This window comes from Gymnogyps californianus, chromosome 14 (assembly GCF_018139145.2).
Source record: "Gymnogyps californianus isolate 813 chromosome 14, ASM1813914v2, whole genome shotgun sequence".
Classification (NCBI taxonomy): Eukaryota; Metazoa; Chordata; class Aves; order Accipitriformes; family Cathartidae; genus Gymnogyps; species Gymnogyps californianus.
The window spans coordinates 20,000,758-20,026,107 of NC_059484.1; the positions used below are offsets into that span (position 1 = coordinate 20,000,758).

General features: G+C 38.0%; 1 protein-coding gene across 1 annotated transcript; it reads left to right on the plus strand.

Annotated features, from left to right (window-relative positions):
• Window positions 1–1,193: 1,193 nt before the first annotated feature.
• Window positions 1,194–25,119, plus strand: RAD50 (RAD50 double strand break repair protein). Its single transcript, XM_050905320.1, has 25 exons — window positions 1,194–1,344; window positions 1,753–1,836; window positions 2,080–2,231; window positions 2,854–3,039; window positions 3,188–3,392; window positions 3,849–3,977; window positions 4,752–4,917; window positions 5,801–5,994; window positions 6,581–6,787; window positions 7,677–7,859; window positions 8,064–8,221; window positions 9,130–9,305; window positions 9,991–10,228; window positions 11,645–11,834; window positions 12,752–12,878; window positions 13,117–13,310; window positions 13,644–13,754; window positions 14,324–14,416; window positions 14,497–14,610; window positions 15,413–15,540; window positions 16,353–16,577; window positions 19,606–19,691; window positions 20,119–20,261; window positions 22,525–22,658; window positions 23,011–25,119. Exons 1-25 carry the CDS (start codon window positions 1,216–1,218, stop codon window positions 23,195–23,197), a joined length of 3,939 nt encoding a protein of 1,312 aa, XP_050761277.1. The 5' UTR covers window positions 1,194–1,215; the 3' UTR covers window positions 23,198–25,119.
• The last annotated feature ends 231 nt before the right edge of the window (window positions 25,120–25,350 follow it).

Below are 25,350 nucleotides of genomic sequence, written 5' to 3' on the forward strand. Positions count from 1 at the left end.
CGGTAGCGAGCCCGGGCCGGGGCGGGCGGGGCCCGCCATTGCGGGGCGTGTCGGCGGCGGCGGCGGCCGCGGTGGCTGCCGGGGCGCGCGGGACGGCGGCGGCGAGCGGAGGTGACCGGGCTGGGGGAGCGGGGAGGCGGCCGGCGGGCTCGGGGGGTCGGCGGCAGGTAGGGGAAGGGCCGCCCCCGCCGCGGCGGTGCCATCGCCTCTCCTTGGAAAATGTCCACCCCCGCTGCAGCGCGGGGCTCCGGGCGGGAAACTCCCGCTGCCCACCTCTGCTTCGGTAGCGGGGTTTCTCCAGGAAATGCCCTTTCCTGCTCGGTCGCCCCAGCGCTGCTGCTCTGCCTCCAACCACAGCGGTGGCCTGGCAGGGCCTAGCCCCGCTGGGCCTCCCCTCAGAGGCCCGGGAGGCGCCTGGGCTCGGCCCTGCCCGGGGGAGGGCAGGGGGGGGACGGGGTCAGCCGTGAGGGGCGGGTGGGAGCTCACTGAGCCGCGCTGTTCCGGCCGTATAGAAACAGATCTGAAATGCACTTAAATATACGCTTGAAATATACGTGTTTACCGTGGGTCAGTAACGGGCCTTGGGGTAGGAGTTGCCTCCATCAGTTACCCCACCCCGTGGCAGGGGCAGCTCCCACCCGTGCACGGGCCCGTGGGCCCTGCCTGCCCCTGCAGCTGTGGCCTGCAAAGTCTCCTGCTTTTTTTCTTCCCCCTCATAGCAGGACGAAGGTGCTGCTGGGTGTCCCAGACAAATTTGGATGCGGCCCTGTGAGAAACAGAGGCAAAGCTCGCACGAGGTTGGGTATTGCAGTGCGACAGTGGATTTTTAAAGGGAGAAAATGTTGAGGCCTCTGTTGTGTTTGGGGCATTCTGAAAGCATGCACGTGGGTTTTGTGATGTGGAATAAAGGGTTATTTTTGGCCATTGTTTTTGATTTAATGATCAATAGTATGGCACTTAACTTGGAGTTGATTAGCTTCTCAGCTTAAAACAAATGAGCATTTTGCCTTCATATGTTCTGTAACTTGGGACGTAACTGAAGAGCCTTAGCTGTGTTGTTAAAGATGTTCATAGTATTATGTGCTTGTATAGGTGTGTTGTCAGCTTTCAGTGATATGCTGTGATTTTTGCTTTCTAGATTTTTCACGAAGCTTTATTTTACAGGGTTTATAACGTTTACGCTTCTGACATTGGAAGAGAAGAAGTTCTGCAGAAATGTCGAAGATTGAGAAAATGAGTATCCTCGGAGTGAGGAGTTTTGGGGTAGAGGATAAAGACAAACAAATTATCACTTTCTTTAATCCATTGACTATTTTGGTGGGACCAAATGGTGCAGGAAAAACGGTAAGGCTTACTATATGTTTGGTTTTGAACTGTAAGTAGGTCTGAAAGGCCTCAAAATATGAATAATGATCTCTACAGAAAGGTATTAATAATATTGCAAAGATCTTGCTGTTCACTGTCAATATTGTGTTGTTTGGCATTATTAGAGATCTGCTTTCATGCCTGGATTTTGCAGAGCACTGGTTGATATTTTTCATAGGAAATTGATCCAGATCCTGATTAAAACCGATTTTGCAAAGTACCATATTCTCATGATACTCAAAAACTAAAATGTTGTTTCTTATTTCTCTCTCCTCACATATTTAACTCATTTGTAAATATTTGGGCTGTTACTGTGTTTTTGCCTGTAGTCCATCTTGTTTACTCGAAATTGCCATTATAACTCTATACTTATGTCTGTTTTCTTAGACTATCATTGAATGTCTTAAATACATATCCACTGGAGATTTTCCTCCTGGCACCAAAGGAAACTCATTTGTTCACGATCCAAAGGTAAAAGTCATAGTGACTAGATGTAATGTGTGTTTACTCCTAAGTAAAATACTTAACTGCACTCAGGGTTGTGATGAAAACAGGGATGCTCAAGTTCTAGGCAGACATGAGCTGACCGTATTGTTTCAGGAAAAACAGAGAGCTGGGGGAGATGAGAACGTTACCCACAGCTGGGAAGGCATGTATTCATTTGGACATTGAGAATAATTTCCCTTATTCAGTTTTTTTTTGTTTCTACTAAAGGTTGCTAATGAAACAGATGTTAGAGCTCAGATTCGATTACAGTTTCGAGATGTAAATGGAGAGCTCATAGCTGTCCAGCGATCCATGGTCTGTACCCAGAAAGGCAAGAAAACAGAATTTAAAACACTTGAAGCTGTCATTACTAGAACAAAGTAAGTTGTCAATTTTTTTTTCTTTCTTTGGCATGAAGATTGGTTTGGGTTTTGTATATTTTTATGTATAAGGCAAGAGAAAACTTCATAATGTGTTCCTTGAAGTAGCTACCAGTGGTCTTAGATTAAAGCTATGTAGTTTCATCACTTTATGAGTTGATTGAAAAATCCTGCATTTGATAGCCACTACTTTAAGAACTACTTATATCTGTTAACTTGCATTTATTTGAAAATTGTATTAACAATGACACGGTTTGAAAGCAGCATTGTGTGGAGTATGTAGGCTTTACTTCCTTTAGAACCATTTTCAGTTTCAGATCATTGTTGGCCTGTGTTTAACTCCGATCTCCACTGTTTAAGTGTATTCACCTTAACTTAATTCAAGATCGGTTTTGCTCCCTCTGGTGGTTCTGCATAGTTTTAAAATATGTGATAGTCTTGACTACAAATATTGACTGTGTTAAATGCATGTGTTGAAAATGGTAGTTATATGCTTAAAAATTGTTACTCGTTAAGTTTTTGAATCGGTATGTTACAATGAGATTATACTGTTAAAAATGCAGGTTACTTTTAAAAGAATTTACTAGTAACTTTGGGGATTTTCTTTATCTGTGCTACATAGGCATGGTGAGAAGGTCAGTCTGAGTTCCAAGTGTGCAGAAATTGATCGAGAGATGATCAGCGCCCTTGGTGTTTCCAAATCGGTGATTAACAATGTCATTTTCTGCCACCAAGAAGAATCCAACTGGCCATTAAGTGAAGGGAAGGCCCTGAAACAAAAATTTGATGAGATCTTTTCAGCAACAAGGTTTTTCTCTTTACTGTCATTAAATAAAAACAAAGTAAGAAATGTCTTCTCTAATAACGTAGATGTTAATGAAAATGTCTAAGGCATTGCTTCATACATCAGTATTGCTGTATTGCCAATAGGATCTGAAATGTTGTTTTTTTTAAAGGTATATTAAAGCACTCGAAACTCTCCGTCAGGTACGACTGAAACAAAGCTTGAAAGTAAAAGAGTGTCAGACAGAACTGAAATACCTAAAACAGAATAAAGAAAAAGCACAGGAAATCCAGGATCATCTTAGCAATAGAGAGGCTCAGCTGGCTGCTTCTAAGGAGAACGTAAAATCTATTGAGAATCAACTTGATCCTCTGAAGGTAATTTGCATGACGATTACCTTAAGACTTTAATACAAAACAATACATAAGTACTAAAGAACACAGAAAAACGTGAAAGCTGGATGAATTTTGTGATTAAAATCTTACACCTTTATGTTGTGTTATCTAATCTTTTGCTCTGAAGCAGAATCAAGCATACCTCAACAAAGCTGGCGGATGCTGGTCTAATCTGTAAACAGTCATTGGAGACTTAAGAACATAGTTTGTGAAATTCTTGTAGCGGCATTGTTTTTTTTGTAGCTTAATTTAAAATCTCTCTTTCTCAAATTTAGCTGGTAACTAAAACAAAAACTAAAACTTAAACCCCGTATTTTTAAAAAATGCTTTATAAAGCTGAAGGTTTTACACTTAGACTAACGATATTATATAGGACAGTTGATTAAGGGATTCATAAGCTGGTGAGATATTTTACTTACAGCATTCTTTCCTTTGCAGAGTTCTCTGGCAGCGGTTGAACAGAATCTCATAAAAGTAATGAGGCTAGACAACGACGTGAAAGCCCTGGAGAGCAGGAGGAGGCAGATGGAGAAAGATAATCAAGATTTGCAACAGAAGATGGAAAAGGTTGCCTTTTAAATTCCATGCTGCCATCCTTTCTGCTGAAGAATCAGTCTGTCTTTTGCTACCCAGTGAACTAAGTATATATTTTATTATGCATTAGATGTTGGTGAAGAACGTTTTCATAGCCCATGTAGCTCGCTTGATATTATCAGATATTGCAAATATGGCTCAATAAAGCTGTGTTAGTTTCTGTGTAATTTGGGTTAAATTGCTTTTTGTAACTTTTCCCTCTACCATAGACTAGCTTGCCAGGAAGGCAAATACTGACATAAGTTTTCATAAAAGTGGTGATTACTGGTAACAACGCCCTGCGGTGTGTAACTTGAAGATATCTGCCTCTCACTGTATGTTGTTGGTAGCCAGCACTTGTTTTGACCAGTATGGGATGGCTCCTGACATTAATATTATTCATCTCCCTGGAGATTTTTTATTTTTTTTCTCTTAAAATAAGAAATAATTGTCAGTATTCTGTTGTGATTGTGACAAGGCATTTAAAACTGTTTTGAAAAATGGAAAGAAATTCCTTAGTGGTAAAAATTTAGATGCATTTGTTTTATCAGCCTAAGAAAAATAGATTTTCTTTTTCCAGTTTTGCTTGTAGCATATTTAATTTTTTTTAATAAATGTCTTCACATAGAAATTCTGTGTGGGAGGTGTTTATGTCTTATTTCTTGAATTCTGCTATAGTAAAAAGAGTACTTTTTAAAAAACATCATTAATTGGCTTATAAATTTCATTAAAAAGCTAACTTTATTCTGTATTGTATTTGGTGTACAGGTTTTTCAAGGAACAGATGAACAACTAAGGGATAGATACCAGAACCACCAGAGAACAGTGAAGGAGAAGGAGAAGAGATTATCAGACTGTAAGCGTGAATTAGATAGAGCCACTAAAGAATGCCAGAGATTTAACAGTGAGAAATCGGAACTACTTATTGAACGAGGTATTTTAGACTTCATCTATAACCTTGTATTTATTTTTTAATGTAGTTAAGATCTGAAATGGAACTACTGATAAGAATTGAAGGGGTTTGAACTTGACAAAACCCCTAAAATGTGTACAAGTTTGGGGTCAGCTGCACAGTATGGTATGAGGCTCTCACAGGCAGACAGATCTTAGTGTTCTTCTCCTGGAGTTTCTAATGTGCACTTGTTGTTCTGAGCTATAATTACAACATGTAGTACCTTTGTTCTTAAATGGACTTTATAAAAATATGTTCTTTATAGAAATATTCCAGATAGATAACTTATGGTGGCATAGATCAATGTCAGCTTAGCAGTTTACAACACAGTTGTTTTCACTGTCTGAGCTTGTACTTTCTTTAGGTGATGAAAATGTCTGCTAACCAGATGTGATTGTCTAAGTGTGTTTTAACCAAGAAAAACGTGAAAGCTGAATGCCCGGCATTCTCAGTGTCTCAGGTTGGGGCTGGGGACTAGTCAGAAGGCTTTAGGATAATATTCTTTCATATATTGTGTATTCTCTTTTCAATGGACTATGGGAATTTCAGTAAAGCTGTAGTAGTTGAGACACAGAATATATGCTTACATAAAACATGTTTGGGCTTTGTTTGTATTTATCAGAATAGTATTTTTAGTGTTTTAAGAGGCTTTCTTTTAAATTCTTTATTTAATTAACAAAAGTTTAGTTACCTGAAGTAGCAATCTCTCAAGCTACAGCTTGTTTTTACTCTGGAGCTTTTTGTGTTGTTTAAAAATACTTCCGTTGCAAAGACTTTAAGAAAATAGTTGCAACTGACTTTGAATCCTAAATGTATCTTCTGCCTCAGTTTTTGGGTGTTTATGTCACGTTTTCTTTTTGTGAAGGTCGTCTTCAACTGCAAGCAGATCGTCACCAAGAACACATCACAACGAGGGATTCATTAATTCAGTCTTTGGCAGCACAGCTGGAATTAGATGGTTTTGAGCGAGCACCTTTTAATGAAAGGCACATTACCAGTTTTCACAGGTTGTTGAAGGAGAGACAGGAAAGAGATACAGAAGCTGCAAATCATTTGATGGTAGGAGTTTTGTTGTTTTAGTAGTGTAGTTAGTATTGGTTACTGGTGTTATTGGTCCATATGTGTCTTCGTGGTGCTGGGAGGAAGAGGAATAATGTTGGGGGGGAAAAACTGGAGCCATTTTTTTTTTTTCTTCTAGAATTCTTTATTATGGGTTGCCTGAATCTTTCCATGGAAATTAGTTTTGGAACTAAGAGTGGTCATCAAGTGGTCTGAATTGCCAAAGCTATTGAACAGGCAGTTCTTCAGATAGGTTTTTCTCAGCAGCCCTCTCATGCAGGTGGATCACTGACAAGCTAAAAAGCCTGAGGAAGAATTACAGTGGGCAACTGGTTTAAAAATAAGCAACTTTTTGTTGAAGTTATCTTCAGAATGGAGTTGCTCTCACAGAACACTACTGGTATGATGCATCTGCATTTTCCTATCGAAACATTTCAGCAGAAAATTTTTGACAAGTTCTGGTTATCTGAGTATTTCAATGTCTTGTATTACGGTGGTGAATATTTGCAAGCTAGTGTGAAGAAGTGTTTTTAAAATGCTGTTTACCTATGAAAAAAATGAGTATATTATTTCTGACTTCTTTCAGAGAGAATTTGCACGAAAAGAAGCGATGAAGCAAAAACAGATAGATGAAATAAGAGACAAGAAAACTGGATTAGAAAGAACCATTGACCTGAAATCAGACATTCAAAATAAGAAACAAGTTGAGCTGAAGAATGTAAAATATGAATTGCAGCAGTTGGAGGGCTTTTCAGACAGAATTCTGGAGTTGGATCAGGAGATTGTCAAGACAGTAAGTTAATGCAATTGAAAAATTTATAGAAGTTTGAAGTAAAAACTTTTGGCTTTATCATTAAAAAAACCCCAACAAACAAAACCCTTAATGTTTACTCCACCTGCTGCATTTTTGCCCTTTTAATACCCTCTCTGTGCTTTGTCTGTTTGCATGGTGCACCCTTTGGGGCAGGGACTATTCACTACTTTGTTTTTGTACAGTGCATGCATAGAATATACTGCTTCTGCTTGGTAAGTTATCAATAGGGTAATAGCCACAGCTGGTGATATGATAAGATTAGTCACTCTTAAATTATTGGGCCAGAAAAATATGACCTAAAGTGCTACACTACCTACATTTTTCCAGATAACTTGTCTGTGAGATGGGCTCGTTGATTATAAGCGTCTATTATCCAATGAAGTATCGTAAAGTTACAAGCATTTTATGTCCCAGTTGAACAGCTGGTTATGCCTTTGTAGCCAAATGTTTTACGTTTGTTAGCAGTGTATGAATTCAGCGCTTGACAGTGTTTCTTCTAGCCTCCTCACTAGGATAATTCCAAATTTAATGTACGGTAGGTGCTAAAATATGGAGAATCAAACTAAATATGAGTGAGCTTCCTGAAGCTAAATCATGTGGTTATGGCGTATGGTAAAATCATGAGCAACTTGGGGCTGTACTACATTTCAGAACAGTGCATCCGGTATCTGCTTTACTTTCCCCACGCCAACATCATAGCCTTTGTGCTTTTTCATGTATTCTTTACAAATCTTTTTAAGCGTCATTCCTGTAACAGCTAATGATACTGCTGCTGGGCAGCTTAAGAGCTTTCTTCTGTTTCCTTTAGTTATAACTTTATTGATTAGTGTAATTATTTAAGTCTTCTGGGCTTTTATTTTTTGTTTAGGAACATGAGCTGGAGAAGGCTGAGAGGAACAGCAATGTAGAAACACTCGAACTGGAAGTACAAACTCTGCAAAATGAGAAAATAAACCTGGACAAAGCTCTTAGGAAGTTGGATCAAGAGATGGAGCAGTTGAATCTACATACCATGACAATTACCCAAATGGAGATGCTGAAGAAAGACAAAGTAATTTTTCTATCATCATCTCGTAAGAGAGGGACATGAAATTAATACAGTCCCTTCAAGATTTGTGTATTTTTCAGGTGTTTATCAACAACCATATGTAAAGCTTCTGTCTGACTTCATAGAAGCCGTTAACTCCATGAACGCATTGAGTGACATAAACTTGAAGATATGAAAAAATTAATTTAAAATGCTTCATTTCCCCAGGCAGACAAAGAAGAGCAGATTAGAAAAGTAAAATCAAGACATTCTGATGAACTGACATCGCTGTTGGGATACTTTCCGAATAAAAACCAACTTGAAGACTGGCTTCATGGTAAAAATAGAAAGATTAATCAGACAAGGGATAGTCTTGCTGACCTTAAGTAGGTATTAATTTAATTGATTATGTCACCATAAGTATTTATGTAATTATGAATTTAAATGTTGGAAAGTTTAATATGCTTAACATACTTGTTAGTTTAATTCATTATTGTTTATTTAGGTATCTGCAAAATCAAAGAAAGCATCCTGCAGAATTTATGTAATGTATAGCTGATACAGTTTGTGCTGGTTAATAAAATCACAACATTTGTAGTATGTCAAGGGCAGCACTAAAAGCAGATAGCAAAATATTATTCTGGAACATCCTTAATTGTTTATACTAATCCTAGCTGAATGAATGTGCTTGGGGGGTGGAAATTGCTGGTCTTCTGACTTTCTTATAAGTCACAGAGTGGTTAGTGACGATATCACGAGTTCATGTGCGATTACCTGTTCCTGATTTCATTTGATTATATAAAACAGTTTGTCAGCAAGAGTAGGTGGCATCAGCACACTATGCAGTGATACACATTAAACTTCCACAAAACAGAAAAGCCAAGATTTTAAGTATAAGCGTATTCATCATTCAAAAGTATGAAACATGAGTAGAAGGATGCTAACATTCTTTGCTTAAGAGGTTCAATAATATCTCATAAGCAATAATTGCTGTAGGGGAAAAAAGTTGATATTGTATTATTCTGTAGAGTTTTGTATGGCTTTGTCGTTAGAAATGAGTTTCTCATCAGTAAGCGTCTAGAAAACTAAAGGGAATTAAAATGAAACACTCTATGTTGTACTTAGATTAATAAAAAGTTGACGCTATAGATCTCCTGAAAAATCATTAAAGAAGAACTGGTGAACAGCTCTGTAATATCAATTGCAGATTAACTTCCCATGTTTTTGTTTTTGCTTAAACAGTTTGAAATCTTTGGTTTTTTGTAATAAAAGAGTTTATGCATTGATGTTTCAGCAAACGACTGGCATCAGTAGAATATCATAAAACTTATGTCAGTAATGAGCTAAGAAGAAAAGAAGAACAATTGTCCGTTCATGAAGCAAAACTTTTTGATGTCTGTGGAAGCCAAGATTTTGACAGTGATCTGAACAAACTTCAAGATGAAATTGAAAAAAGTTCAAAACAGCGAGGTAAATTCATACATAGCTCTACTTTTTTCCCTAAAGCTTGTTTTAAATGTAAGCCACAGATACTGAGACAGTCTCTTGCTTGTGCAGGAAAAACAATAGGTACAGAAACTGACTTAAGGGAGATTATTACTGAATCTTATTATTTTTTTAACAAATTTTCTGTATCTTTACTACTATTTCTGTTTTACACTTAAGCAGGATCAGTTGTTTTCATTCTTTCAGTTAATTCTGTTATTATGTGTAAGTGAAGTAGCTGCTTTGGCTTACTGTGTATGTAGATTATGACCTTCTCAAAGCTAAGGAAATGTTTGTGAAGACAAGTACAGAACCAGCCGTTTGGTGTGGGTTTGTGCCCAGAGGGCCTACTACTAACTGAAAGAAAGTAATTTCTGAAGGAAGTACTCACTTCCACTGCTAATTACAGAAGGATGAGCATGGTTTAATAAAACAGACTTGTAGAATAATTCAGGTTGATGAGGACTTGAGGAGGTGTTTTAGGGCAACCTGCTGAAAGCAGGGGCAGCGTTGAATTTGCACCAGGTCACTTAGGACCATTTCCGTTTCCTGCCTTTGTGATTTTTGTGGCTTATAATTTTGTCGTCATTTATGGTGAATACATATCTAGTTTAGATCTGATTATGCACTGTTTATTCAACATAAAGTCTTTTGTTTCTTTTTAAACCAGCTGTGCTTGCTGGAGCCACTGCAGTTTATTCGCAGTTCATTACACAACTGACAGAGGAGAACCAGTCATGTTGTCCAGTTTGTCAAAGAGTTTTTCAAACAGAGGCCGAACTGCAAGATGTAATTAGTGATCTGCAGTCTAAGCTCCGTCTTGCTCCAGACAAACTGAAGTCAACAGAGTCTGAGCTTAAAAGAAAAGAGAAAAAACGTGATGAAATGATGAGTCTTAAACCACTTAGGTAAAGTACTTAGCAAACCATATTGTTGCAAGCTGTTTTCTTCCAAATGCTTGGTTTTTGATTATTAAAAATTATGCAGACATCAAGGAGGCTTTATTTTAGGGCCAGTTAATTCATTAAAAAAATCTCATTGTTGAGATAAATATTTTGCTAGCATTTGTTCTCTGCTCATTTGGACTTTAATATGAAACTATTTTATATTTTTGGTATTTCTGGTCCTTTGGGGCTTCTCATGAGAGTGAGGCAGAAAAAGTGGTTATATACTTACTTTTCTACTGATTATTTACACTATACAGGCACAGTTCCCCTCCTGTTATTTATCATTGTAATTTAAAATGGACAGGCTGTTTTTGTTGTTACTGAAATGTTTTTCATACCATGTCACCTTAAATATGATTCTTAAAAATGCTGAAATGGAAGTTTGTATAGACAGAATGGGAACTGAACCTATATTAAACACCCTTTAATAATACCTTGATTTATATCTCCTTTAACAATACTTTTTGTTGCTGGCAGTTTTGTATGAATTATGATGTTCTAGAAAGACATCTCTGGATTTTGTAGTGGATTCTCAATGCCATTTTTGTTCCCTTGAGGTTCAGTCATATGCAGTTCCATCACTTGGGAATGCATCTCTGTGTCTGATACTGATAAACCATATTAGATTGGACTGAATTTATTCCTTTATTTTAGTTATTTAAAAAACCTTTTTATGTTGGGTTGGGTTTTTTTGAACTTGCAAGGTAATACAAAGCATAGGTAACATTAACAAATTCAGAAAAGTTGCCTACAGTATTTTCCAGTTTCCAGGCAGAATTAGTCTGTATTTTTAAAACTATGAAAATACTAGACAGGCTGTTTTGTTGTTGCCTCCCTTTTCTCTTCCTGTTGCCTCCCTCCAAAACATAAACAAATAACACTAGCCCTAAAGAGTTTTTGTCAGAGTCCTGTTTTTTTTTTTCTTAGCGTATGAACAGCATTTAAAGTAAGAGTAGAGTATGCAGGTTTCGTGCCAGTAGGTGAAGAGGCTCTAGTCTCAAGAAATTTGCAGACCATTGTTCTGCGAGAATTTGGAGAATATATGTTAGAGGCTAGACCTTTCCTTCACAAGAGGGCACTCTTGTACAGTGGATTTAGACCCTCTCATGAGCACTTGCTGTAATTAAGCTAAAAACCAAAAGAGATTTTGTTTGCTTGTTTGTTTCGTCTCACCTGTCTAAAATGAGGGGTGTATTACCCTAGCTGGGTATAGAACATAAGCTTAATCAAACGTGGGCATGGTTAAGGGGATACTATTTTGGCTAAATTTAGTCTTCCACTATTAAATCATATCACAGATTTTGTGATCTTGAATGTCTTGAACTTATGCTGCTGTTTTTGACAAAGGAAATTTTACGGATTTGTATTTTATTTAAGGCGAACTGTAGTTGAACTCCAAGATAGGGACATACCGGACTTGAGGAACAAGATACAGAATGCAAACAGGGATTTAACAGGCCTGAAGGGTGAGATAGAAGAACAGGAATCACTCTTGCGGACAGCTTTGTCTGAGGAGGAAGGTGCCAAGGCGCGTTTACAGGATATAACACTAATGGAAAGGTACCAGGTATGCTTTGGTAATTTATTTTACTATATAAAGTTATACTCACTTGCTAGCATTTAAATATGTAGTTATTCAATAATATGACAAAATTTTGAGGTCTTAAGGCTTTTCAAGCAAAATAAAAATACTTTAAAAGACAGCATAACATAAGTGATCTTGGTACTAATAAAACTTCAGGTTTTATGTAATGATTTTTTCTTTTGAGGATCACAGAGTCCCTTGATTTCTGATTCAGTTGTGTGCTATAGTAACTGGGAAAAGAGGTATAAACCAGAATGTGAGCACAACCACAAGTACACCAAAGTGTTTTTCAGTCCTCATAGTCATTGTAGTTCAGCGTATTCTCAGCATCTACTCTGTGTACTTTCTGAAATCTTGTCACATGTGCTTCTTTGTTCTGTGCCATCTGAATATATGGTAAAGGGGAATGGATATCCTACTTTTTATTATTCTGACGTAGGAGACTGTTTTGAACAGTCTTCGTGCCTTTACCACCAACACAAAATCTTTGCTCGACCGAGAACCACAAGAGGGACACTTATGCAGAGAACCTGGGGCTGGGCAAAAGACTGAGGGCATTTCACGAGTGGGAGATGGCAGCAGCTCCTGAGACTCCAACAATTCCATTGTCACAGGGACAGGTAGCACATGTAACTGTTCTGAGGTGGGCTGGGGATGTCAAAAGCCCATCCATCCATCTTGACTGATTTCCTCTCACAATTAGGAATTCCAGTTTCTAGCAGCCTGGGGGCTGACACAACCTTACTGCTAATGATGTGACATTGCTCCAGCAGAGAGATAAATCTGAAGGTCTCAAGTCGTGTGCCTCAAGCCCCAAGCTTGTTCTTGTGTGCCAAAGATAAAAAATACATTGTTAAACACTAATACAATAGTAATAGTACTTTTCCTTATACTTCCAGACTGATGTTAGGGATGTTGAACGAAAAATTGCTCAGCAGGAGGCTAAGCTGCTAGGGGTCGATTTAAGTAGAACTGTTCTACAAGTAAGCCACGAAAAACAAGAGAAAAAACACTTGTGGGATACAGGTAGGTCGCACAAAACTGGTATTTCATTTTTGTATTGAAAATAATGTTCCAAACTTCCTGCCATTAAAATTTTAGTTTACTTATTTTACATTCTGAAATAACTGTATTCTAATAGTTTGTTGTTTTGCTTTTTTGGGGTCATACTAGCTTAATTTAGAGTTAAATTTTCATAGGGAAGACAATAAATGTTTTTAATAACAGATTGACTGTTTCACTCCCTGTTTGTTTTCATCTGCAGTTACTGGTAAAATTGAGTTAAATCAAAAACTCAAGCAAGACCAGCAAAATCAGATTCAGCAGCTAAAGAGTACAGTTAATGAGCTTAAAGCAGAGAAGCTTCAGATTTCCAGCAGCATGCAGCGTCGTCGACAACTGGAGGAACAAACAGTGGAATTAACCACTGAGGTTCAGTCCTTATGCAGAGAGATCAAGGTAGGAAATACTCTTAATTGTTAACCCTTAGCTTTGTTTTCCTGGGGGGAAAAAAAAAATCGTGTTCTACTTAACATTGTAATCCTAGCAAATAAGATGTATTTTTAAATGTTTGTCCTGTTCTGCTGTTGCATATCTTTGGGAATTTCCAGAACTTTATTAATGCATGTTTTCACATCTTTTTTTTTTTTTTACACACACACACACACACACACCCACACCCACCCCCCCAAAAAAAAGAAAGAACCACATGACTTTTTTTTACTACTTGAAAAATTGTTGATCTTTAAAAGAATGAGAAAATAAAAAGGACTTTCTCCAACTACTTTTCAGGACGCAAAAGAACAGGTACTTCCTTTGAATGCAACTTTACAAAAACTGCAGCAGGAGAAGGAGGATCTAATGAATAAAAGGACTGCAAGTAATAAAGAAACACAAGAGAAGGTTTGTTTGCTTTTGGCATTGCTGGGAGATAGGATTATATGTTGTTTTTCAGGCACAGATGGCAGCCATGATAATGAGTGCGCTTTTAGGAAACAGCAGTGACTTCAGCAAATGCTTTAGATTGGTGCAACTTTTAGGGAAGAAAAGGAACATAACCAAGTCAGGAGTTGAACTCAACTGTAATTATCCTTTGACAGTCTTGTCAAAAGGCTTCTAGGGACATTTGGCAATATTTAGCGACCAATGGTATAAAAGCCCTTCCCAATAGATCTAAGAGAAATAGCAGGGATGACTGTAACCTGTCCTTGCGGAGAGACAAACCTGTTTTTCTCAGGTGAAGTGGCCCTTTTGTGTAAGCACAAATGAGTGATTTACCATTTGTTTTGGAAAACATTTTCATGGTAATAAAGAGCATCTGGATTTCAAAAGCTGAAGGCTTTATTAGTAAATTAAAGGCAGCTATGATAAGGTATTCTACTTTGACAATAGCGTCATCCAGTGTCTGTGATACAGAGCGTATCAGTTCTTGGACATAAGACTGCATTTCATTTGAAATCTTTTCCCTGCAGGTAAATGGCATAAAAGAGAAAGTTAAGGATATAAACAAGTATGTGAAAGAAATTGAAAACTATATTCAACAAGGAAAAGAAGACTATAAAAAGGTAACCTAAGAAACAGTCAATAAAAAGTTGATATTAAAAGCACTCTTGTGTTTAAACGGTATACAATTTTATTTCTTTAGCAAAAGGAGTCTGAACTTGATGAAGTAAATTCTCAGTTAGCTGCCTGTGAGAAACAGAAGGAAAAGATAAGTAAAGAGATGGAAACGATTCGACAAGATATTGACACTCAAAAGGTAGATGTATTGTTCTACAGTAAAGTATATTTTGCATAGTTGAAATAATTTCTGGTTTTGGTTTGTCTGCCTAGGTCTGTAGTGGTGCAAAGTTTGTCTCCTCCTGATTGACTTAATCAGTTGTTAGTCAGAATAGCTGCTATACATGCATTAGGATGAAAAAAGTCTTGAGATATGTATATGCAAAAAAAGATGCATTTTAAAAAACTTTTATCTCTAACGGTCATTTTGTGGTATTTCCAAAAGGGTTAAGTCTGTTGGGATAGTAGCCAGCATTTTCAAAAGTATCTTTGTGTGAAGAATACCTGCCTTCTGAAGTAAGGTACCAAATTGCAGGTACCAAAAGTTGCTAGTTACTCCAGATTTTGTCATGTACTTTAAATTCTTGTGTATGTATTTCAAATACTGTTTACATTCTTTATAGGAAAGATGTCTTTCCCCATTCTACCCCACCACTTACTGTCTACCTTGTAGAACTGAGATGGGGAACTTTGTTAAATCTCATCCTAAATTACTTGCCCTGTTTGAAACATTGATTAATATTCACACATAGGATCACTCTTGTGTTCACCTGTGACAATAAATAATGTAAGTATTATTTCAGATTGAAATATGAAATAATACTGCTGGTTTCCATTACACCCTATTTCTAGCACAAGATAAGTTCTCACTGTGATGATTTTCATTGTTGTCAATTATTTTATGCTTGTAGCATGTTTTGGAGTTGTGCAGAACGCACGTTTTGTAATTGAGAATCAATATACTGAAACATTGTACAACTTCTTGCGTTCTGTGGAGATAGATACAGGAAAGGTGGCTAGAGGATAATCTTACTTTGAGGAAACGGAATGAAGAGCTAAAAGAAGTTGAAGACAATATAAAACAACTTGTGAAGGAGATGGGAGAAATGAAAGTCCCGCAAATGAAAAAGTAAGCATCTTCAAAACAGAATAGCATGTTTTGCACAAGATTTCATTGAATATCTGAATGTAATATTGACTGTGTTTTAGTGTGTTTCCTGGTCCACCTTTCTCCCCATTCACCTAGACCACTTCCTCCTTCAAACTCATGTTTGTATATCCCCATGACAACAACATAAATGACTCAGTGAAATTATATAGTGCTTCTAGCTAGAAATACATATATGTGCACATGTGCCCATACATGTTCCAATCTAATCCATTTTTTTAATGACTTCCACTGCTAAATCCACATTTAAAAAATAATTCATGTCTCTGGATAAGAATATTTCGTTTTCAGTTTCAGTCTGCTCACTTAGGTCTCAGCAGCAAATTTTATATTTACTTCAATAGTTTTAATATTAGTTACTTGGATAGTAAACACTTTTGAAAAGGCATTAGCCGTATGCTGGTTCTTATGTGTGAACTATTTATTTAGCTTTCTAGAGGTTACCCAATTAATTCATCTTATTTTGCTCAGTATCCGAACTTAACTCCACCTATGAAATTAATTATTTTATATGTTTCTACATATAGCACTTTGGCATTCGAACTTGATAACTTGCTGCTCCCACTCAGAATAGTGATTTGAATATGTTCTTAACAAACTTTTCAATAATGTCTTAATTTCAGTGACGTTAGTACGGTAATTTTAACTGTTACAGACTTTATAGTTACAATATAATGAGCTACTGTCTAACATAAACTCAAAATTAGAACCCCGATTAAAAAATTGTGAAACACTAAATACAAAAGACTTGTATATCAATTATGGTTTCACAGTGAACAAAAACATTTAGAGGAGAAAATAGAATCTCTGAAAAGAAACCATCATGTTGCACTTGGCCGACAACGTGGATTTGAGGAAGAGATTGTTCGGTTTAAAAAGGAACTTCGAGAGTCACAATTCAGAGATGCAGAGGAGAAATACAGGGAGATGATGATTGTTATGAGAACAACAGAGCTAGTGAACAAAGACCTGGATCTTTATTACAAGGCTCTTGATAAGTAAGTATTGTCATAGGAGGGTAATTCTTAAATGTTTTTGGCTTTATTACCGTTGATAACCTTGATGCAAAAGCAGCTTTCAATTTCAGACTTGCAGAGGTAACTTAGAAATAGTAAATTGATATAATTCTTTGAGATACCTAATTATTTCTCTTTATAAAATCAGACATTTAAATGTTAAGATAACAAGGTACACCTTTTTAAGTAAATTAATGAAAATATACTACAAACTGTACAGGATTGGTAGGATGTAGGAAATTTTTAAGTTAATGTATGTAATATACGTACAGTAAATGCATTGATGGTAATAACTGGAGTTTAATATAGATAAGTCTAGTGATTGTTATAATTTTATTCCCAGTTCTCTGTAGGACCTATTTTGAGTTATGGTTTTACATGTTAGGACTCATATTTGCAATGCAGCAATTCAAGTTGAGAGAGGTAATAGTGAGTGAACCCAGCACATCAGCCGTCTGTGCCTTCTGTGCTGAATTCTTGGTCTGAAGTAATCTTTTGCTGTGTTGCCTGTGGTGGTTAGAGAATGTCCAGGCAATAAACACATTCAGCTTTGGTTTTTGTATGAAAACGTGGAAGAGCCAGTGGAGCCGCAGGCTGTTCCTCTGTCTCTATTCCTGTGTAGCTTTTTTCTTCCACTTGAAGGTATTTTTAGGAATCTTTTGTAAGTGTGTCTCCCAAAATTGCTGATGGTTTTCCTTTCTTCCTGTAATTTTGGTGGGCTTTGTTTTTGAGGGAAGTAGAGGAAAGTATTACAGGATACATAACGGATAATTGGGAGAATGTGTTTCTTAAAAGTCTGTCTCACATGTTATCTCAAAATACATAAACTCCACAGTATGAGTTTAGGAAAGGTGAAATCTGTGTTTAAATCCTTCATTATTAACCCGGGTATTTCTTGCGTAGTCTCTTGTACTACTTCATTTCTATAGCAGTATATTTTAGCATCTTCTGGTCATATCTTAACATGAATAAGATGTGCCAGGTAGATTTCTTGTTCCCCATGATCATCTTCTCAGGTAAACAATTGTGTTTTCATTAAAGAATATTACAATATAGAGGTGTTTTTTCCCCTTTTCCAGTGTGGGTGATTGTGTGCTTACATTAGAGAAGGCAGGATCGAAAGAAACATGTCTTGCATATGACGGAAAGTGTAGTAAACTTTGTGATTGTTTCTGCTTCCTCTGGAAGCTTGTTTTCTAGTCTTGGACTGACTGGCCAAAAATAGCATCTCAAAATTTGTAAACATATACAAAGTAAAACATATGGCTCCCTAAAAAACCCTGTATGTTCAATTATAATGATGGAATTGCAATGAGCTATTGCAGCTTGATGGACGATGGGGAGGGATCTTGGAATCAGTGGATACATTTCAGGAAATACGAAACTGGTGCTCAGTGACAGAAAGATAAATTGAATATTAGGAGCAAAAAAAAGAAAGAAAGAGAAACATTTCGGTCATTGTATGAATTCTCAGTACACCCATGTCTTGAATATGGAATTTTGGTCTCCTGTATTAAAAAGGGTCTAGTAGTGCTGGAAAAAGGAGCACAGAAGAGCAATAATGTGGTTGAGGGTACAGTGTAATGGTCAAGAAGAGAAACTAAATAGATGAGAACTTTCCAAGTTGAAAAGACGGTCTAGAGGAACCCTGTTTTAAGCTGTTTTAATGATAAAATAAAATTAGACATAATATTAGAATGTAAGCTAATCTAGAATTTATTTTGTGAAGATCTAAATTGTTCACAGCACGTATAATTCTTCCCTTTCAGCTTAAATGGAAATGCACTCCAAGAATTTCCCTTTTAGAATTCAGAATCTTTTTGTATGGTATCAAATCATCTATTGTTTCTATTTAAGGCAAAACAGGAAATCAGTCTTGTAATTTCAAGAAAAATAGATAAGCATCACTTATTGGTAATCGTCTGAAAAATCGGTGAGACGAAATGTTAACTCTGATGGCCAGAGGTTGAAAGCTGTAGCTGGGAAAACCAACATTTTGGGTGTTCTGTGCTATCAGTTGATCTTTATTGACTTAATATTTAGAGGTTTATGATAAATATTGATGAGGAATGCATTCTTGGGTTTAGTTAAATAAATAGTTGAAAACACTTTCTTCTTTCTTCGGACTTAACAAATCCTATTAGAGTTGATACTTCAGTATTCCCCAGAACAGGTGAAAATAATTCCTGTAAGAGGGGAGATAGGAAAAGTATATGTAACAGTCCATTTCAGAAGTATATTTTATTTCCACCGTATTTTTTTGAAAGAAGACATTGGCATAAATTGAGCAAGCATTTTTTTCATTACAGAGTACTTTTTCTTTAAAAAGCCAAGTTAGAAATGTAGCATCCTGTCCTTTCTTGAATGCTTTCCTAAGGAATCATCTATTATTGAACTGAAGTCATGTTGATATATTAACCAGGGAAATTAAATTGAAAATTATTAATTACATCCTATGTTACTCTTGCTGCTGAAGAGAAAGGTAGCCCTAGTCATAACGTCTGTTTGGTTAATTATAAATTATATTCTCAATACAGAATTCTCTGCTCCGAGGAAACTTCACAGGCTCTCCTTTCCTACTGAGACCCAGTTATTTGCACTGTTGGGGCACTGTGCCAATGAGTAACGCTATTGTGGTTTTGGAAGACTTAACATCAGACTCGTCTTCTTGGTGTCAGTCTGAAAATATACCTCACACATAAATTATAAATCTCTTAAAAAGTCAGGTAAACTTGCTCTCTGTCGAGTGACTGACTGCAAATCTTTTTGTCTTCATTACTCTCCTACTTCTTCAGACTGAGCTGTTTGTGAGAGTAGAATTATTTACACAATAGAGTGTGTTTAATCTTTAGATACTTAGGCATTCAAAATGAAGTAGTACTCACTACATTTTTAGTAAAAGTATTTAGGGTATGGAAAGGGAGCTGCTGCCTTCCTTAAAGCTCCTGTAGTCCATAGCGGTCCGTGGCCGCACCTATAACAATTTGCACTTTTTGTTGTTGTTCTTCAGAGCAATAATGACATTTCATAGCATGAAGATGGAAGAAATCAACAAAATAATCCGTGACCTTTGGCGAAGCACCTACAGAGGACAAGGTATGTAATTTTTTGTAGTTTTGCCCATATGTATCCATTTGATACTGAGCACTGCATACTGAAAAGTGTTTGTTCAAAATACTGAAAATCCAGGATCTGAAAATAGTTGCCTCCATTCTAAAGGCTACATCTGTTGGTCACCACTATAATCTCCTTTATTACACGTTATGTAGTTAGTTACAGGATAAATAGAGGTAATTTTCCCTTTTCTATGTTTTCCGAAGTTACAGTTTCCTTGAGACAGGGGAACTGCATGAGTTCATTCCTTCAATTTTGGAAAAATTAATTTCAAAGATGTGTCTATTAGTGGGAGTTCTGCAGAGAATTTTTGATGGTGACTGCATATTATACCTCTCAGCTCTGTTTAATCCTATGATATTTTTAAAGATTTTTCATAATGTAAAAACTGTCTCCTTCCCATTTTCAGATATTGAATATATAGAAATTCGTTCTGATGCAGATGAGAATGTCTCAGCCTCTGATAAAAGAAGAAGTTACAATTATAGAGTAGTAATGATAAAGGGAGATACAGCACTGGATATGCGAGGAAGATGTAGTGCTGGGCAAAAGGTAATAGCATTTTTTAGTACGCAGTAAAGAGGATTCTGAAAACTGACTCGGGTGAATGCAAAAGAGTAACACGTTCTGAAGTGACCCTGAAGAACAGGCGGCTCCAACTCTAATTTACAATTCTGTACAACTTGCCTTCACTGTATCTGGATTTTGCTGACAGTATGCAATATATGATTCTGAACATCTGAACCCTATTTTGGGGTGCCAAAATCCGTTGTTTCAGTTGGGGACTGGTCTGAGTCCCTGCAGGAGTGAAGGGGTTCAACTTCCCTCTCTCCTCAAGTTCAAATCCTCCCAGTCTGTCTCTTGCTAGTTACCACTAAGGTTCCCATAGCTTTAGGTCTATTGACTTGCTCCCATATTTTTTCCTTCCTGAGGACTGGCCCTTGGTCATCTTTTCACAACTGCATCTACCTCTAAGTGTGATAAGACCTCTTTTTCTCCAAGTTATGCTACTCTCCCCTACTGCTAAATATAACCTTTCAGTTCATGTCACCAAATACCATCCCGTGCCATACTTTCAGGCATTGCATTTCATTCTGTCCTATCTGTGTCAGCTGTCGGCTCTGCAGTCTGGCCATTCAGCTGTCGCGGTACTTTAATAACGCACGCTGGCCCAGCGGCCTGATGTCACACCTGCCTTGGCAGTACCAGTGATCAGAGGTTCATCATAGTTAACCACACCTCTTTCACATGTTGGGGCTTTTTTGAAGAGCTGAGGTATGGAAAAAAAACATGATGCTTGTAGCCATTTGACACTTGGCATATTGGTTACGCAGCTTGGGCAACCAAAGCTACCTGCAGTATTACAGCAGGAAACTCTGCTGCTTCCTTAGATGAACCGTTCCCACCAGAACAAGCGATCTTCCTAAATGCAGAGATAGTAGAAAGGGACAAAAATGCAGCCAGGGCTGCTCTTATTTCTTACCTGCTGGAACACTTTCTGCCCATCCTTTGTGCCTGCTGTACTGTAAATAAAGGACCTGGAGAGCTCTCCCTGACATTTAAGGCTGTCTATGCAAGGTGCCAGTGACAGCCTAGCCCGAGGACACTGCAGTTGTATGAGGGAGATACGTTCTCCTTCCTCTTCTGCAGTGGGAGCTGGAGCTTTCTGGCTCCCTTTCTTCTGCAGTAGCTGAAAGGGCTATGATGGCAACAGATTTAGATCTCTCTGATGTTGAGTAAGAATTGCCATTACCTGAAGTAACAAACTGCCTACTCCCTTACTTCCAGAGTAGCAGTTCCCACCATGTTGCTTACTCCAGCGAAGTTTCACTGGCAGCCAGGCCTTGTCCACAACCAGGTGGTACAGACAGTAGTAGAAAATGAAATCAAGGAATGGAACAAAATTATGTATTTTTAAGTGCATGCAGCAATAGAATCATGAAAGGGTATTTCATGAGAAGATGAATACTGTATTGTTGCTTGAATATGAAAAATGCTGTCAAATTAATTCCCACCTGAGTGTAGATGTGTACTTGGTTTTGAAAATTCCATACTAATTTTGGGGGAAATCCAAATCTTATAAAACAGCAGTATAGGCAAAAAATGTGTCCTCTCCTAAAGTAGCCTAGGATGTTACGTTAGACTCCTATGTAAATGAGAGTGAAACTTGTTCACAGTTTCTTAGCTTATATTCTGAGAATTCTTTGATCGTGAACTGTGATGCCAGCAGTCGTGATAATTGGAAAGTATTTTTGGCAGTACAGTTTCCATCGAGCGTTCTGTAATTTTCACTAGTTCAGGAGATCTCATAACAATATGATTAGGCATGTTAATACAAAACTAACAGGTAAGGTGGTAAATCCTACTGTCTTCAGTTTTAGTAAGTAGTCAGGAGTTCAGTAACTCAAACTTTGTGATACGCGTACAAATTTCCACCATCCCTGCTGCAGTAGGGTGGGGCTTGAACAGAGTGTAAGGGTAATGCAGATGACAATGTCATAGCATCTTTACCTCGGATTGGAATCCTTACTTCCAATATCTCCTGAATTTTGAGTATTTGACTGAGAGCTCTGATATTTTTCCCACAGTACTTTGTAGCATGGATCTTTCAATTCAAGCTTGAAGTTTTAATGTAGTTTTTCAGTAACTAATTAGTTATTGTCACTTTGTGAACTATCAGCACATTGTTGGGTAAACTTTAGTCACGGTTTGTAATGACATTAAAAAGAGCATGTTACGTGTAGTTCCTCTATAAACACTTAGAAGAGTGAGATTTTGGTGGTGGTTTGTTTTTTTTTTTTTTCTTCCCCCTTAGGTGCTTGCTTCTCTTATTATTCGTCTTGCTCTGGCAGAAACATTCTGTCTCAACTGTGGCATATTGGCACTAGATGAGCCTACTACCAATCTTGATCGAGAAAACATAGAGTCTCTTGCACATGCCCTGGTGGAGTAAGTGATCTCTTCTTGTGAAGCTTAAAGATGGATATTTTTCAAATGTTAATAATAGGCAGCAGAAGTGAATTATATTTCAAGCTGGCATATCTTTGTTGGCGTCTGCAAATATACATGCAAAGCAGTAGCTTTAGATTCCCTATCCTTTATCTGGAAGAGGAACAATATTTCTTAAATTATCTGGGATTTTTTTAAGTGGGTAAAAAGAGTTGCTAATCTGCATTTGCTTGCTTGACAGTTCATGTCATTCGTTATCAATAGTTAAATATTTTTGTACTATGTATTTACAAGTTCTGTAAAACTAGAATGTGATTTAGATAAACATACACTAAATAATATCTCTTTTTAGGATAATAAAAAGCCGCTCCCAACAGCGTAACTTTCAGCTTCTGGTGATAACTCACGATGAAGATTTTGTTGAACTTCTGGGCCGTTCTGAATATGTGGAAACGTTCTATAGGATAAAGAAGAACATTGACCAGTGCTCTGAGATCATGAAATGCAGTGTCAGCTCCCTAGGCTCATACGTTCATTAGTATTTCAAGTAATTACGTGTTATAGACTGGCTTAGCTGCCTAACTTCATAGAGCTCAAATGAAGGCATCTGAAAATAGAGTTCCTTCATATCATATGCTAGTGAAGATTTCTAACAATTTTAGCTCGAGTCTGAAACTATTAGACTTTTAAACTTCGTATCTTTCTACATATTTCTGTGCCCGGGTTTAAGAATCGCCATGATTTGGAAGAATTTAAATGAATACAATGCAGTTAACTTTTAGATGTATTTTACGCTTTAAAAGTGAAAATAAAGTCGTGATGTTCTTTGCGTATGCCCTGGCAGGGAGATCCAGGTGCAGATTCTTTGGAACAGCTGCAGCTCTGTCGATAGAATAGGGCTTGCTCTCCATCTCTGCATTATGGCAAGTTCAGGATTGATTTGTATCTCTCTAGTCAAGGCATGTTCATAGCTACCCATCTAGTCTACACAAAATTCACAAGCTTCAAAGAGAACTTCTACTACTTTCTCTACAAGGCGACATTACTCTGGCTATTCAGAGACAAGAATCTTCACAAAGTATAACAGCTTTCTTCAGAATAAAGGAAAGTCCCATCTCTAACTAGATGAATGAGTGAATGGATGACAGAAGCATATTTTAACCATATTCTCTTTGCTTAGCGTCATCTACCTCTCTGCTGCTTTAAGGTGATGGCATTTATGAGAGTTATGTCATAGTCTGATTCTCCATGAGATACAATCAAGTTCTGTGGAAAATGTTATGAAAATGCCTTAGAGAGTTAATTTGTGTGGATGCTGAGCTTCACCTGCACCACTCAGAGTTCTTCCTGAAGCTCTTTTCCTTGGTGCAGCAACACCTGATGGCCCTGCTGAACACAGGCCAAAGGGAACCTGCCGCTCAGTTAGAATGACAAGGGAAAGCCAACAGGGATGGCACGCTTCAAAATGCAAAGGACCTGATCATCACAAGTCCTGAGATTTCAGACGAGGGTTCCTCAGCAACATGCCTCGCTGCCTCTGAAGCCACACAAACCCTGAGGGATGTGATTTCTGGGTCTCTGTTTCTTCATAACCAAGTAAGGGGGCACCTCTTCTACCTTGAACTCTAGGTACCGGGTACAAGTCCACAAGCAGAAGCTGGACTTACAACTCTTTAAATCCTTGCAGACAGCAGTGATCGGCTGAACCTCCTTTAGCAGACAGCGTATGACCAAAGCTCAGTTTCAGAGGAAGAATCTTTAAAACGCCGTGGAAAAAAAAGTTCATCTCTGTAACATCAGGACATTTGTCTTTGGCAAATAAGGGAATGAGCCTGCGAACATTGCACACTGCCTTCCTCACGCTTCAGGATGCAGGAATCCCTTTTTCACAAATTGCCCAGGGATGAAGCGAGCGAGGACAGGGGTAGGAGTGCGGGCAAACCTGGCAGGTGCAGGCAGGGCCTGGGGCCGGTTAAGCACCACGGACAGAGGCAGCCCCGGCACCCGCCCCGGCGCCCCGAGGCCTTTGCCCACGGGGAGGGTGAAGCGTGGCCCTGCTTGCCCACGGGAGCTGTGCTCTGGCTCCTTCCTGGTTCTGCTGAGCCCCTCACGTTCAATCATACCGCCGCCGACACCACCTCCTAAAGGGTCTGGATGTCTGCACCAAAAAAGACAAAACCCAACAGTACCCCGGGTCTGATTCTTCGTCTCGATAGCGAATGTTCTTCAGCCTTCTACGTGGCCAGAGTTAAGTGGAGTTGGCAGTAGGTGCTCTAAAGGGTAATACCAGAAACTGAGCACTTGAACTAAGGATGATTTCTACCTGAATTTTCTGAAACTGCAAGTCACTAGAGTCAGGGTGGCCCCAGTCATCGGGAAACCACTCAAAGATAAGCGAATGAATGGGACTTCCTAGCAATTACGCTCTTTCACCAATCCCCTGAAAAAGCAATTAACACCAACTGGGGGGGGGGGGGGGGGGGAGGGCGAAGAGAAGGCAAAGGAAAATGCTACTAATATGCATTACGTTTGCAGTTTTAAACAAGAAGCTTCACTGACTCTAGTACTACTTCCTGAAGGGGAATTTTCTTAAAGATATAATCAACAGAAGAAAAAATGACTTTGAATTTTCAAATTTTCCTGTACTACCTGTTTATTTTAGCATGACACATACATCCCAGCTCATGAAGAA

Coding starts and splice junctions, on each gene's coding strand:
- RAD50 (XM_050905320.1), top strand. CDS start 1,216: ATGTCGAAGATTGAGAAAATGAGTATCCTCGGAGTGAGGAGTTTTGGG. Junction 7,860..8,063: donor AGATGCTGAAGAAAGACAAA/GTAATTTTTCTA, acceptor TCATTTCCCCAG/GCAGACAAAGAAGAGCAGAT. Junction 8,222..9,129: donor GATAGTCTTGCTGACCTTAA/GTAGGTATTAAT, acceptor TTGATGTTTCAG/CAAACGACTGGCATCAGTAG.